Source organism: Erithacus rubecula, assembly GCF_903797595.1.
Source record: "Erithacus rubecula genome assembly, chromosome: 24".
Classification (NCBI taxonomy): domain Eukaryota; kingdom Metazoa; phylum Chordata; class Aves; order Passeriformes; family Muscicapidae; genus Erithacus; species Erithacus rubecula.
In genome coordinates, this window is record NC_136676.1 from 5,073,631 (window position 1) to 5,086,604 (window position 12,974).

At 48.6% G+C, this 12,974-nt stretch overlaps 1 protein-coding gene across 6 annotated transcripts; it reads right to left on the minus strand.

Annotated features, from left to right (window-relative positions):
- Nucleotides 1-510: 510 nt before the first annotated feature.
- On the minus strand, nt 511-11,886 carry LOC306812075 (putative glutamate receptor). Of its 6 annotated transcripts, none has more exons than XM_079326328.1 (11): nt 11,599-11,886; nt 10,670-10,774; nt 9,057-9,088; nt 7,964-8,023; nt 6,562-6,741; nt 5,553-5,779; nt 5,194-5,291; nt 4,529-4,746; nt 3,821-4,046; nt 1,945-2,192; nt 511-990 (listed from the first exon to the last, which is right to left on the minus strand). In XM_079326328.1, exons 2-11 carry the CDS (start codon nt 10,740-10,742, stop codon nt 889-891), a joined length of 1,464 nt encoding a protein of 487 aa, XP_079182454.1. In that variant the 5' UTR covers nt 10,743-10,774; nt 11,599-11,886; the 3' UTR covers nt 511-888. The 6 variants fall into 6 exon arrangements, with proteins under 6 accessions (XP_079182454.1, XP_079182453.1, XP_079182455.1 ...); XM_079326327.1 differs by having other exon boundaries at nt 11,603-11,794; XM_079326329.1 differs by having other exon boundaries at nt 10,670-10,764; nt 11,603-11,638.
- Between the last annotated feature and the right edge of the window lie 1,088 nt (nt 11,887-12,974).

The window sequence follows — 12,974 nt, forward strand, 5'->3', positions numbered from 1 at the left end:
TGCTCTAACACTTACATGCTTCAGTCATCCTAGCTCTGAAAGGGAAAACAGCTTAATGAGGAAAGTGTTTAACATGCAGCTGAGAAAACTGTTCCCCTGAACTTCTGCATTCTTTGAGAGCAGGAGGGTGATGCAAAACACCCTCACATCTCCCCTTGCAGGGGCTGTGCTGTGTTTGACTCATCCCCACACTCCCTCCCTGCTCTGGTACTGAGGGATTTCCACTGTCAATCCTCAATTCTTGGGTAATGAGAACAAAATATTCTCTGTCCCCCAACCTGTGATGGGAAGGGACAAAGGACAAGCCCTGCCTGGCATTTCTTAGCTCCAGTGGTTCCTTGGTGGCAGGGGCTCCCTCTGTGGGGTTTGGGGCTACACAGCAGCACTGTCAGTTCTGACTCAGGAATCACCTTCCAGGACCCAGCACCTCCTGCTCAGGCAGGGCAGGGGGAGGCTGTTTGTAGCTGCAATGCTTAATGCTGTTCCTGATTACAGCAGACAGACAAGAGATTTCATGTTCCACGACTGTTCCTCACAAAGGAATTAGTAGCAGAGGCTTCACATTAACCTGTCCCCAGTCACTTCCTCCTCCAGGCCTTCATGAACTTACAGGGCGAACTTCAAACCTAAACATGGATCCACCATCCTGGCCAGCTCAGCTCCAGTTTATCAGTTTGTCACAATCCCACTCTACCCCTCATCAATTTAAATTCTTCTAAGCCATTTCCTTGTGTCTGCAGCTCCACCACCACTCCAGAAGTGTTCTCTGTGTGTGTTATTAGCAAACTAACACTCTAGACTAGCAGAAAAACATCTTCCTACACTGCTACAGCTCCTAGGACATGGTACAACCCTAACACAGGCCCTTTTCCTGCAGCAAAAGCTCCTCTAAGCATTTGCCTTCCCTGATGTCTCCTGGCTTTGTCTGGCAGTTCCTTTTATGCGTAGACGAGAGCAGATTTCTTCTGTGAAAACAGAGCAACAGGATTTCTGAAAGAGAAATGGGAGAGAAGCTGTGGGTGGGTTGTTCTGTGGATCCACATTTTCCATGTGCACATTGGGAGGGTGGAGAGCAGCAGCACCAAGGGGCACACTCAGACACTGGTGCAGTTTCTGAGTATGTTTTGTCTAATGACTAAAGAACAGCCACCCCTGAGAATAAACTTGTTATGGATTATTTACTGTCCTCTCTAGCACCCAGGCAGTGGACTGCAGTTTGGGATTTCAGGGAATGTTTCTTAAATTTTTTTGGGAGAAGGGGTGCTAGGGAGTTCCTTTATTTTTATTATATTTATGCTGTTCAGGCTACAAACCCATCCCACAGGCCAAGCTATGAAATGTTGTGAATTCAAGGAGTCTTTAAGCACAGCCTCTCCTCACCCTTGCTCCATGGTTTCCTTAGAAAACCAAGGTCAGGGTGGAAATGCTGGGGGCTGGACAGGGGTAAATGCAGGAGCCAGAGCCCATGGTGGTGGAAGAAGGGATACAGGGAGGCAGGATGGGGCTCGGTGCAGGAGCCAGGCTCATGTTGGTGGAAGGAGGGATATGATGAGGCAGGACAGGATTAAATGCAGGATCCACATCTCATGTTGGTGGATGGATCACACGGGAGGCAGGGCAGAGGGCTCGGTGCTGGAGCCAGGGCTCTGTTGGTGGATGGAGGGATACAGGGAGGCAGGATGGGGGTCAGTGCTGGAGCCGGGGCTCTGTTGGTGGATGGATCACACGGCAGGCAGGATGGGGGTCAGTGCTGGAGCCGGGGCTCTGTTAGTGGGAGGAGGCACACGGCAGGCAGGATGGGGGTCAGTGCTGGAGCCGGGGCTCTGTTAGTGGGAGGAGGCACACGGCAGGCAGGATGGGGGTCAGTGCTGGAGCCGGGGCTCTGTTAGTGGGAGGAGGCACACGGCAGGCAGGGCAGGGCTCGGTGCAGAAAGCAGCGCCCACCTTGGCGGTCGCGGCGGCGCGGCGGCTGCTGCTGGAGAGCTCGGCCAGGGCAGCGAGGACGCCGAGGGCGAGGCCGATGCCCAGGGCGAGGAAGAGCCCGCCCAGCGCCGGCGGCTGCAGCGGCCCCCAGCGCTCCCGGCTCTGCCGCGGGCAGCTGCTCTCCCACCACTTGTTGCGCAGGTAATCCAGGTCACCCGCCTCCCGCAGCTTGAGCACGGCGATGGACAGAGGCTTGGTCCAGGGGGAGGCTGGGCAGGGCACAGGAGGGACAGGAGGATGGCAGAGCTCCCAGGCATGGTTTAATTACACATTGTTAATGGGCATCGGGCAGAGGTGCCACTGAAAGCCCTGCTCGCCAGAGGATTTTCTGGTTAGCAACCACCCTGCCCTGGCCACAGAGCGTGGAATAAGGGCCTGATATATAGTATTTATATATGTATGTATGAATGTGTGTGTGTATATATATATACACACACACACTCATACATATATATATACATATATATAAACACACACATACGTATATATATACATATACACACATACGTATGTATATATGCACACACGTATATAAACACACATGTATATATATAAACACACATGTATATATACACACTCATATACAGACACACACATATATATACACACAAACACTCATACATACATATATATGTACATATATATAAACACACATGTATGTGTATATATATACATATACACACATATGTATGTATATATGCACACACGTATATAAACACATGTATATATATAAACACACATGTATATATACACACTCATATACAGACACACACATATATATACACACAAACACTCATACATACATATGTACATATATATAAACACACATGTATGTGTATATATATACATATACACACATATGTATGTATATATACACACATGTATATAAACACACATGTATCTATATAAACACACACGTATATATACACACTCATATATATATACACACACACATATATATATACACACACCCAGATGGAGAGAGAGAGATGGAGAGAGAGAGATGGAGAGAGAGAGAGAGAGAGATGGAGAGAGAGAGAGAGAGAGATGGAGAGAGGGAGAGAGAGAGATGGAGAGAGGGAGAGAGAGAGAGATGGAGAGAGGGAGAGAGAGAGAGATGGAGAGAGAGAGAGAGAGAGAGATGGAGAGAGAGAGAGAGAGAGAGAGAGAGAGAGAGAGAGAGAGAGAGAGAGAGAGAGAGAGAGAGAGGAGGAGAGGGAGAGAGAGAGAGAGAGAGATTGGAAGATGAGAGAGAGAGGAGAGAGGAGATGGAGAGAGAGAGAGAGAGAGGAGAGATGGAGAGAGAGAGAGAGATGGAGAGAGAGATGAGAGAGAGAGAGAGAGAGAGAGATGGAGAGAGAGAGAGAGAGAGAGATGGAGAGAGAGAGAGAGAGAGAGATGGAGAGAGAGAGAGAGAGAGATGGAGAGAGAGCGATGATAGAGAGAGAGCGAGATGATAGAGAGAGCGAGATGATAGAGAGAGAGAGATGATAGAGAGAGAGAGATGATAGAGAGAGAGAGATGATAGAGAGAGAGAGATGATAGAGAGAGAGAGATGATAGAGAGAGAGAGATGATAGAGAGAGAGAGATGATAGAGAGAGAGATAGATAAAAAATGTCCTTATATCTGTGAGAAAAGGGCAGTGCAAAGGTGCTTTGGGAACAACGTGACCAGACCGTCCCTACTCATTACACCGGGGATCTGCATTCCTGGGCCAAACACACCGCAAGAGATGGAACACTTGTGGATTCAAGTTCACAGTGCCAGCATTAACTCCCCCATGTTGACTCCATCACCCTCTCCATCAGGAGCTGTCCCTGCCAGCCCCGCACTCACCGTGGGCGGTGGCGATGCCGAAGCCGCGCGCTCCGATCAGCTCGGGCGCGCGCACCAGGTTGCAGTGGCGCGCGGCCGCCAGGTCCTGCGAGATGGACTCGCCGATGAAGGCGTAGTTGGAGTCCATCACACGCTGCACGGCCTCCTGGTAGGTCTTGACCAGCACGTGCTCCCTCCTCTTCTCCATGTACTCGTAGATCATCTGGTGGATGGGGTTCTTGGAGTTCTGGAGGCCCAAAAAAAAAAAAAAATCCAAGTGTCAAACTCAAGTGTGAGGCAGCCACCGAAAAAATTAAAATCTGCCCGTAGCTGCAAGGGTTGTAAAACAATTTAGAGAAGAAGAGCCTTAAACCACATGTGAACCTCTGCAAGCACAGATTGTCCCCAACACCACACCCTGTGTGACAACATGCATCACACCCTGCGTACAAGTGTCACAAATGGCACACAAGGGCAGCCCCTGAAGAGTAGAGAGATTTTCAAAGGAGAATACAGAATAAAAATAAGAGTTCTGTGCCTGCTTTCTTGGGAGAAGAGGTGGAGGAAGGGCTGAACAGAACAATAATCATATTATTTGAAGTATTAGAGAAAAACTGAGAGAGTCAAAGGTGATGAGGGTGTTGTAGGGGTTATAAGGCCTGAGCTGTGTGACAGCCCAGCTCAGCATCCTACAGCCCCTGTGTATGGGCACAAGGAGATTCTCTGCACCTTGAAGTAGTAGAAGGTTGAGGAGCCCTCCAGGGTCCCAAACTCCAGATTCCTTTGCTTGACCAGGTCCTCGAAGGTCTGGATGGGGAGCTGCTCGCTGCCAGAGCTCAGCAGGGCTGTGAAGTTGGCAATGTAGGCAGCCAGCAGGGCCAGGGTGAAGAGCCACCAGACCACAGCAATGACCCTCACTGAGAGTGCCTGGGGCCTGGGGGTGGCACCTGCACCACAGGGTGACAAAAAAATCACCATAAATCACACAGGAGGGGCCAGAGACACACCAAGAACTGCAGATCCACCGGCCTGAGTTACAGAGATTTCCCTTTAAGCAAAGGCAAACTGCAGCCCCTGCCCTGCAGCTGCACAGAGCCCGAGCCTGGAGGGCCCCACTGTGCTGGTGTGAGCAGCAGCAAGGCTGCAGTGCAGGGCTGGGGCAGCAGCACTGGAACAAAGCTGCACAAAGCAGCCAGGCCATTGCCCAGAGCAGAAGGTGTTCCCCACCTGTACAACCCCAGCAGGTCTGCAATCACACTTCCCCAAACTGGTTTAGGGCTCCAAGTGTCCCCACTAAGACACCTTTTCACCCCAGTGTCAGCAGGAGCTGGGTGCACCATCATCTTCCAAACCCTGCTGCTCCAGAGCTGCTCTGGTGCATCCTCCCAGCTCACCTTGCAGGGCCAGTGCTCCTGCTCCAAACCAGAGGCTGTTCAGGAAGGTGAAATGGTTCTCTTCATTCTTTGGCTCATTCCATTCACAGGGGCTCAGCCTGTGGGAAAATTACAGGGTAAAACCAGACATTCAGAGGGAAAAAATAAACATAATCTCCATCAAGAGATCTGGTGTTCCTCACGGGGAGATCTCACTCATAATGCTGGTTTAATCTGACAGGATTTAAGCTTTCTTAGCCATTATACTGGAGCTGTACAGGAGGCTCCTCAAAGCAAAATGCTGCCTGGGACTTGCTAATCTCTTCATAGGTGAGAAATCCACTGGCTTGAACACAATCTGTGAACAAATGCATTTGTACCTGGCAACAAGGAAGAGGCAGAAGCAGGTGAGCAGGTAAGCAAATAAAAGGGCAGTCCAGGTCTCCTTGCTGAAGGGAGACAGGAAGTGGAAGAAAGACATGTCCTGGGAGGTGGTGTCCTTTCTCAGCAAGATCCCAATGCCAGTCTGCAGGAAGGGTGTGGTGAAGGACACCACCTCTTCCCGGGCTGAGGTGACAGTCAGTGGAGCCACTGCAATGTCAGCTTCCTGCCAGGGAGATAAAAACCAGTCAGCCACCCAGCCCAGGGGCATTTCTGTCCCTCAAACCTTTCTGTCCCTCAAACCTTTCTGTCCCTCAAGCAGGTGCTTCCCTGGCTGAGTGGGCAGGTGTTGGAATGGCATCACTTCCCCAAGTCACATCCCAAGGCTGTTGAGCCACAAGGAACAGGACAGGTTTCCCTTGGAAATCATTGGAATGGAATTCCAGCCAGTGGAACCATCCACAGTGAGGTGCTGGTTGGTATCTGGGGTTTCTGGTTTTCTTCTGCAGCAGGAGCCAGGCTGGGTTTGCTCACCCAGAACAAAGGGCTGCTCCTGTCTGAGTCTGGCTGAGAGCTGGGCTCAGACTGAGCTCAGAGGGGCAAAGACCTTTAACTGGAGAGTCCCCCACAGATAACAGAGCAGGCACAGAGAATGCACCTGATGGGTGAAATGTGCATTTAGGCATCTCCTGAAGAGTCTGGGCATTGCCATTCTGAATGAAATGAGTCTCACCCAGGGGTTAAGCTCCGGGTAAGTTTTGCCAAGGTGTCTGAGACAGACAAGTGCTGCCCTGGCAGTGCCTGGCTCTAACAGCAGTTCCCTCCTGTGGCTGCTGTTCCTTGTCCCTTATTTCCACCTCTGCAAGCCAAACCCAACTCCAAATCATCTCACCCATCAGCTCCACACCCCATGCAGCATAACCCCGATCTGCTCAATCCCTGCAGACCCAAGGCAGCCCGGAGCTGGCTGTCCCTGCAGGGTGTGTCAGCAGCAGCAGCCGGCGTTACCCTCCTGAGGATCTCCCCGATCATGCCGCTCCAGTTGCCCCCAGCAGCCACAGCTCCGTACTGGCCGTCCCCCACCACCTTGACCCGGTACTGGAAGCGCAGCATCCCCGCCAGGGCTGCCAGCAGCTCCATGCAGTATCCCTCCAGCTCCGCTCCCCGCACCATCACGTAGGGATCCTCCTGCAAGGATGGACACGGCTGCAGCCACAGGGCAGCTGAAACGCGCCTTAGAAAATTAGGATTTTATGTTGAAAATAGTTAGAAGAGAGTAGTTATCTGAAACATAAATAACTGTCTGTCATTTCATGTTCGCTCAGCTGCGCTTACAATGGGAAAATACGAAAGGAACATAGACATTGCAACCAGAAACCCATTCTATGAAAAACCAGACTATCCCCAGAAATCACTTGTATTGTCATTGATAGGAAAGGTCAACAGTTTAGGGTGAGGAAGACTCACCTTACTTCCTCCTTTTAAGGCCCCTCCCCAGGAAAACGACCCCAGACTTAATTTAAGAAGTCAATCAGTGCTTAATAGCTATTCAAGCTAATTAGCATAGCAAGCGGGGGGTGGGAGGGGCTGTTATTATGAATATGTAATTGTTTGAATCCTTTGCCAATAAATGGACTCTGATCACCTGTGATTTTGCAGGGCTATTAGAGGATTACCTCACCAGCGCTGAATAAACACACACTTTCTAACTTTAACATGTTAGAGAGTCTTTTGTCCATCACAGTTGAGATCGGTATTAGAACAATACTCTTATTTTGGTAAATCACAGGGACACCCAGGGGAGTTAAACCCAGCCTGGGCAAACCCTCCCTGTTATTCTTCTCCCATTAATGCAGGGACAGCTCCAGACTGGGAAGATATTCCCTGGAGATGTGAATCACCACCAGGGCAGCTGCATCCTGCAGGTCACAGGTACCACAGGAATCAGGGAGAATCTCTTCTCAGTCTGAATGTTTTCCTTTTGGCCCCGTCAAAGCCTCAGGTGAGGGGCACAGGCTGGGCAGGGCCTGATAAATTCACTGCTGCAGCTTGTCCTGAAATCCTGCAGGTCTGGAGCACCTGGTGATGCATTTGGGGGATTTTATCACCTGGTTTTGTCCCTGTGTGACCTTCACATTGTTCCTCCCTCAGGGCAGACACAACACACAGAGGACTGAGCCCCACAGGTGCAGCTCCCCAGAGCACTGAGCCAGCCCTGTGCCCCCAGTGCCAGCCCCCAAATCCTGCCTGTGCCCACTGCTGGCACCTCCACACCCTGGGCCAGCCCCCAAAACACTGCCAGAGCAGGGGCACCAGTCAGCCCAGTGCAGAAGAGCCCTGCACATCCCTGGGTGGGATGTGGAGGGCAGAGTGCAGCCCCAGCTGTGCCCTGGCACTGCCTCAGCCTTACCAGGATGGTTGTCACAGTCAGGGTTGGGAGCCCCTCGCCTGCTCCCCGAGCCTCTGTGCCCTGCAAAGCAGAAATTGAGCCACACTTGGGTTTCCAAGCCCCAGGCACAGCCCCGCCAGGCTGGGCCTCACCTTGGGATGTGCCTGAGTTAAACCAGCCCTAAAACCCACCCCAGGAGCTGTAGTGAGTGCTGCTGTTTCCTAATTAACTAATTAATAGATCACAGCGTTTCACTTCATTGCCTGGTGCAAACAAAAAATCACTGCAAAGGTTGCTGCACATCTTCAGATGGTGTGTACAGCCTTCCCAAGAGACCAATCCTGCTGCAGACAAAAGAATTAGCAGCCAATTAAGGTCTCATTAGAGAGCAATTCCAGGAGACACAGAACAGTTGGAAGCCTGAAAGGAGGAGGAGGAGAAAATGTGGATTCACTTCTGTGAGTTAAAGATACATTTTCAGATTTTACAGTCACCCAGCTCCAGAGGATTTCTCATCAAAGTCACTTCAGGGCAATTTAAGCTTTTTCTAGTGAAGTGTCAGATTCTGTGAGGTTTGTTGGTCTTAAATGTATCTGCTTATTGTAAAATTGCAGGGTAGTTTTTCTAGGCAGAGAGAGAGGATGAGTATATGTGTGTGTGAATATATAAATAAAAGAAAATAAATAAATAAATGCAGTACAAAATGTGCAAAAGAAATCTCAGTCTTTCCAGGAGCTAAATGATCTTGTTTTATTTCTCTCTGTGCAATGCAAGTGATTAAAAAAAAATGGAAGTTTGAGGGATGAGGTTGTTTTTTTTTTTTCGAAGCTGTGATTACAAGTTCCCCAACTTTACCAGCCATCAGGACAGGGCTTCTGACAGGTTCTTCCCTGGGACACAACTGAATTTTAAGCTCTGGACAAAAAAAATCAGTCAAAAAAATCCCACAAAAACAGCACAGAGACAGAGCCAGCCATGAGCAGTGTACTTAAAATAACAACTCCACACGGATTAAAACCCTTGTACATTCCGACCACTATTTCTGAATTAAATATGCAAGATCATCTGCCCTATGCCTTTGTTAGTAGCTCTGCACTAATGAACTCACACATACCTTACTCACAGCATCATCATTCCTCCCAGCTCCTGGAAAAACACAACAAAATCAGGTTTTTGTGGGGTTGAATAATCAGAACAATCACTCCCAGCTCCCTTTGTTTCCTCCCCCAGGCACAAAATCAGGCAGAGACAGGCAGGAGTGGGGTGCAGGAGGTTCTAATGTCACTTCATGATGTCACTTGTGTCCCTCACCCTGGCGGATGGATCCTGCACATCCAGCCCATCCCTGAGGAGGGGCAGCACCAGCTTTTCTCCCTCCTCACACAGCCCCATTCCTGCCAAGCCCCATTTTCCCCTGAGCAGAAGCCAAAAGTTCCTCACCACCCACTTCCAGGCACTGTTTTTTTCTTACTTTTCCTTCCCCCTGCTGTTGGCAGGTTCTGCATCTGAGATGCAGAATTAAAATCACAAATTTTGTCAATATATTGCTTATTAATTGCCTGGGATGATTTTTCTAGAATCTGCTTAGCATTTCTCCTTGGACTTAGAGAATTCACTGCACAAAAGCCAAAAGCCCTTCAAGATAAACCAAAAAATGCAGGGTGTTTTCACTCTTTCAAGCAAAAGCTGTGACTTTCTCTCTAAATATAACAGCATATTCATTCATTATGTATTTATTTTTCCTTCTTTGGTGCTGCATTTGCTGGCCTTGTGCTGAACTCCACATTATTGTAAAACAAAACCTGTTTTTTCCCTCTCCACCACACTTCTCCATGGGGGCTGGAAATGTTCACAAAGGAGTTTTCTTGTCTCCCTTCAGAAGCCCCTTTAAAGCCAGCAGCAGCTTTTGGAGCCCCTTTCTCAGGGCCTGTGGGGTTCCTTGGAAGCCAGCAGAGCTTTCTCAGGGCTCCAGCTCCCAGCTCAAAGCCCCTTTGTGAGCCCTCCTGAAAGGCCCAGGGGTGATGGGGCTGCAGCAGGTCATGGCAGGGACACTCCCAGCACCAGGGAATCCTCCTGGGAATCCTGTTTTTTAGGAGGCTGCAGCAGCACAGGACAAAGGGAAGGGATCATCCCTCCTTTCTTAGGTTGGTGGCTGCAAGGATCATCTGTGGGTGTAAAAAAATCAGCTTTTTCTGTGCTTCTGCTGCTCTGAGCTTGCCCAGCCTTCCAAAGGGAGGGTCCTGTTGGAATCCTGGGGAAAAGGCTCCTGGCACTGGTCAGGTCTGGCCACCTCATCTCAGCTTCCCCCCCATCCTCAGCACATCTTGCTGCAGCTCAAGGGACCATAAACTCACAGAAGTGCAGCTTTGACCACAATAACCACACCTAAACCCATTCTTTTTCCTTTCTTTTTGGCTTTTTTTTCATCTTCCCTCACCTCTGTCATCAGTTTTCAACTGTAGCAGCAAAGAGACTTGGGGACATCAAAGACACTCGGTGGCATCAAAGACACTTGGGGACATCAAAGACACTTGGTGGCAGCACTCACAAAGTCACAGCCACAAGGTGAGCCCTGGGGAATCTCTTAATAACCCATTTGAAAGCAAATTCTGTGATTAAGACAAAGTCCTGCAAGCACTGGCAGGTAAAAACTGAAGGAATTAAAGCTCTGAAGAAGAAGAAAACCAGTTTTGGGTGCAGCCAACACTTCTGGATCCTTTTCCTCACCTGCCTGGCTTGATTCCCTCAGGAGCAGCAGGGATGTAACCACACAGATTGTGAAGTGAAGACCTTTATCCATTGGAGCAGAAATTCCTGCTGCTCTAAAGGAACCTCAAAAGTAATAAAAACCATTACACCAGAGATTATAAAAAAGTAAATTTAAAATGCCCAAGAAAATTTACAATTTATGAGAGTGTGTAGGCAAAAATATACTACACATGGCATTATTTGCTGCTGACTATACTCAGAAAACACTGGATTTAGTGATCTTACCTCATCAGCTTTTAGGAAATTTCCTCAGTCCTGCATCCTATGAAAACTCTTAGCATTACAGCTCAGTACTTTCCCTCACTCATTTTCCCTGTGATGAGAAAATTAACTAAAACTTCTACAGAAAGTTCTTTCCAGGTTAAATTTCAATGCTGATTTTGCTGTTGCTGCCATTAAAAAATGCTGCCAAATGGGAATATGTTGATCCTTGTGAAAGGACCAGAGGAGAGAGCTGAGATCTGAGCTGTACATCAGCCAACACTGACTTTATACTTTATTCTACAACTACTTTTTAGACAAAGTAGTTGGGGTTCTTGGCTGTTGCCAGAGCAGCACAAAAACTGAGCAGCTGCATCAAACACGGGGGGGAAAAAAGGGAAAAGAAGCAGCAGCAACCTTCAGGCTGAGCCAGGGAGGAACTGTGCTTTTCCTGGTAGGCTTAACCTCTAAATTCCTGTTCTTTTTCCCTTACAATTTGGTAAATGCAACAAAACCATCTTCCTCTAAAAAAAACCCTAAACTAACCAGAGCTGGTAACATATGGCTGAAAAGCAAGTTGTTAATATTAGAGAGCACAAATAGGGTGCAAATGTGGGTTTAAAAGTCAGGAAGGAGCTGGCACCAGGCTTTGCCAGAACAGAGCAGGAATTGAAGGCATTTCCCACTTACAGAGAGTCCCTTGGCCCGTCTGTCTGTCTGTCTGTCCGTGGGCTGTGCAGGATGCTCGGGATGCCCAGCACTGGAGCAGTGGGAATCCCACAGGCTGGGGCATCCCGGGCTGGGTTAAATACCCGGGAGAGGAGGAGGAGGAGGAGGAGGAGGAGGAGGAGGAGGAGGAGTGGCCTCTGAAGGTGCCAGCTGGACCAGAGGACACCAGAGGCTTTGGGGAAGGAGGTGACTACAGCAAGGACAGGATTTGGAAGCAGCTCAGTCCAGCAGCTGATGCTGCATCAAGACTCACAGAATTCTGTCACTGTGGTGTTCCTGTAAAATTCCTCCCTTTGGAGCTGTCCCAGCTGGGCAGCAGCTGTGCCCATTTTCCTGCCTGTTGGTCACACAGACAGAATCAGCTTTGAAAGACACAATCAAATGTTCATTATTAGTGTTGTTGAAGGCCAGGCTGGAGGAATACAGACCATAAATCCCACGTCCAGCCATGTCCAATACACTGCTGGTGATCTGGAGACTCTGGGTTTCAGATCTTTCAGTTTCATGAACTGAAATCCACATCCAGGAGTCTCAGGATGCACAGGAAGAGCAGGAAGAGCAAAACTGTGACCTTCTGCTGATTTAAATTCCAAATAATTCTTAAATGCTGGAATAAATTCTACTTATAGGAATAAATAAATACATGATGAATGGCTGGTCTTATGCAAAGTCACAAAACAAGCTGGAAAAGTGGTTGCTACTAATTTGGAAGCAAGAGGGCAATTTTCACATGCACTCTTATGAGTTAAATCCAGATTCTGTTGGTTAAAATTCTGAACAAAGGTAAATGTTTTGAAGTGCTACGTGATGCTGCCTGCTGTGAGGTGCATTAATTTAACAAGTATTGCTTAATCAATTAAAGATGAAAATCATCTGATTGTGAGACTTCTCTGAGAAGACACAAATAGGCCTTTTAAACATTAACTTTCCAAAGCTGTCAAGTTGCATGTACTTGACATTAAAGCTGCAAAAGCATTAAAGTTACAAAAGCAGCGACTCCCTGCAGCTTTTCAGCCCGAAATTAAAGTATTACAAGAATGATTTTTCATCCAGAGAATGTTAATGAAACTTGCTTTGTGCTGGGACACAATGGGAGGCTCCTCTTGGCAGATCCCACGTTCTGCTGCAGCTTCACCTCCTTCCCTCCAGAGCCTCTGTGGGGTCACCTCAGTGCACATCCCAAAACTTTGCTGCACAAAACTCTCCTGGGATCTGCAGTCAAGCTGGGCACATCTGAGCCAGGCTGCAAAACCCAGGGAGTATTTTCAGACAAAGCATGCTGAAGAGCAGTTGAAAAGATTTAATCAGAAAATATAACGCCCCCAACTTTATA

Excerpts from the sequence above, each read along its gene's own strand:
- LOC306812075 (XM_079326327.1), bottom strand. The coding sequence starts at position 11,705 with ATGCCCCAGCCTGTGGGATTCCCACTGCTCCAGTGCTGGGCATCCCGA. Across the intron at positions 2,193-3,820 it reads CGGCATCGCCACCGCCCACG|CCTCCCCCTGGACCAAGCCT; the intron begins GTGAGTGCGGGG and ends TGCCCTGCCCAG. Across the intron at positions 991-1,944 it reads GCGCCGCCGCGACCGCCAAG|AAATCCTGTTGCTCTGTTTT; the intron begins GTGGGCGCTGCT and ends TTTCTCTTTCAG.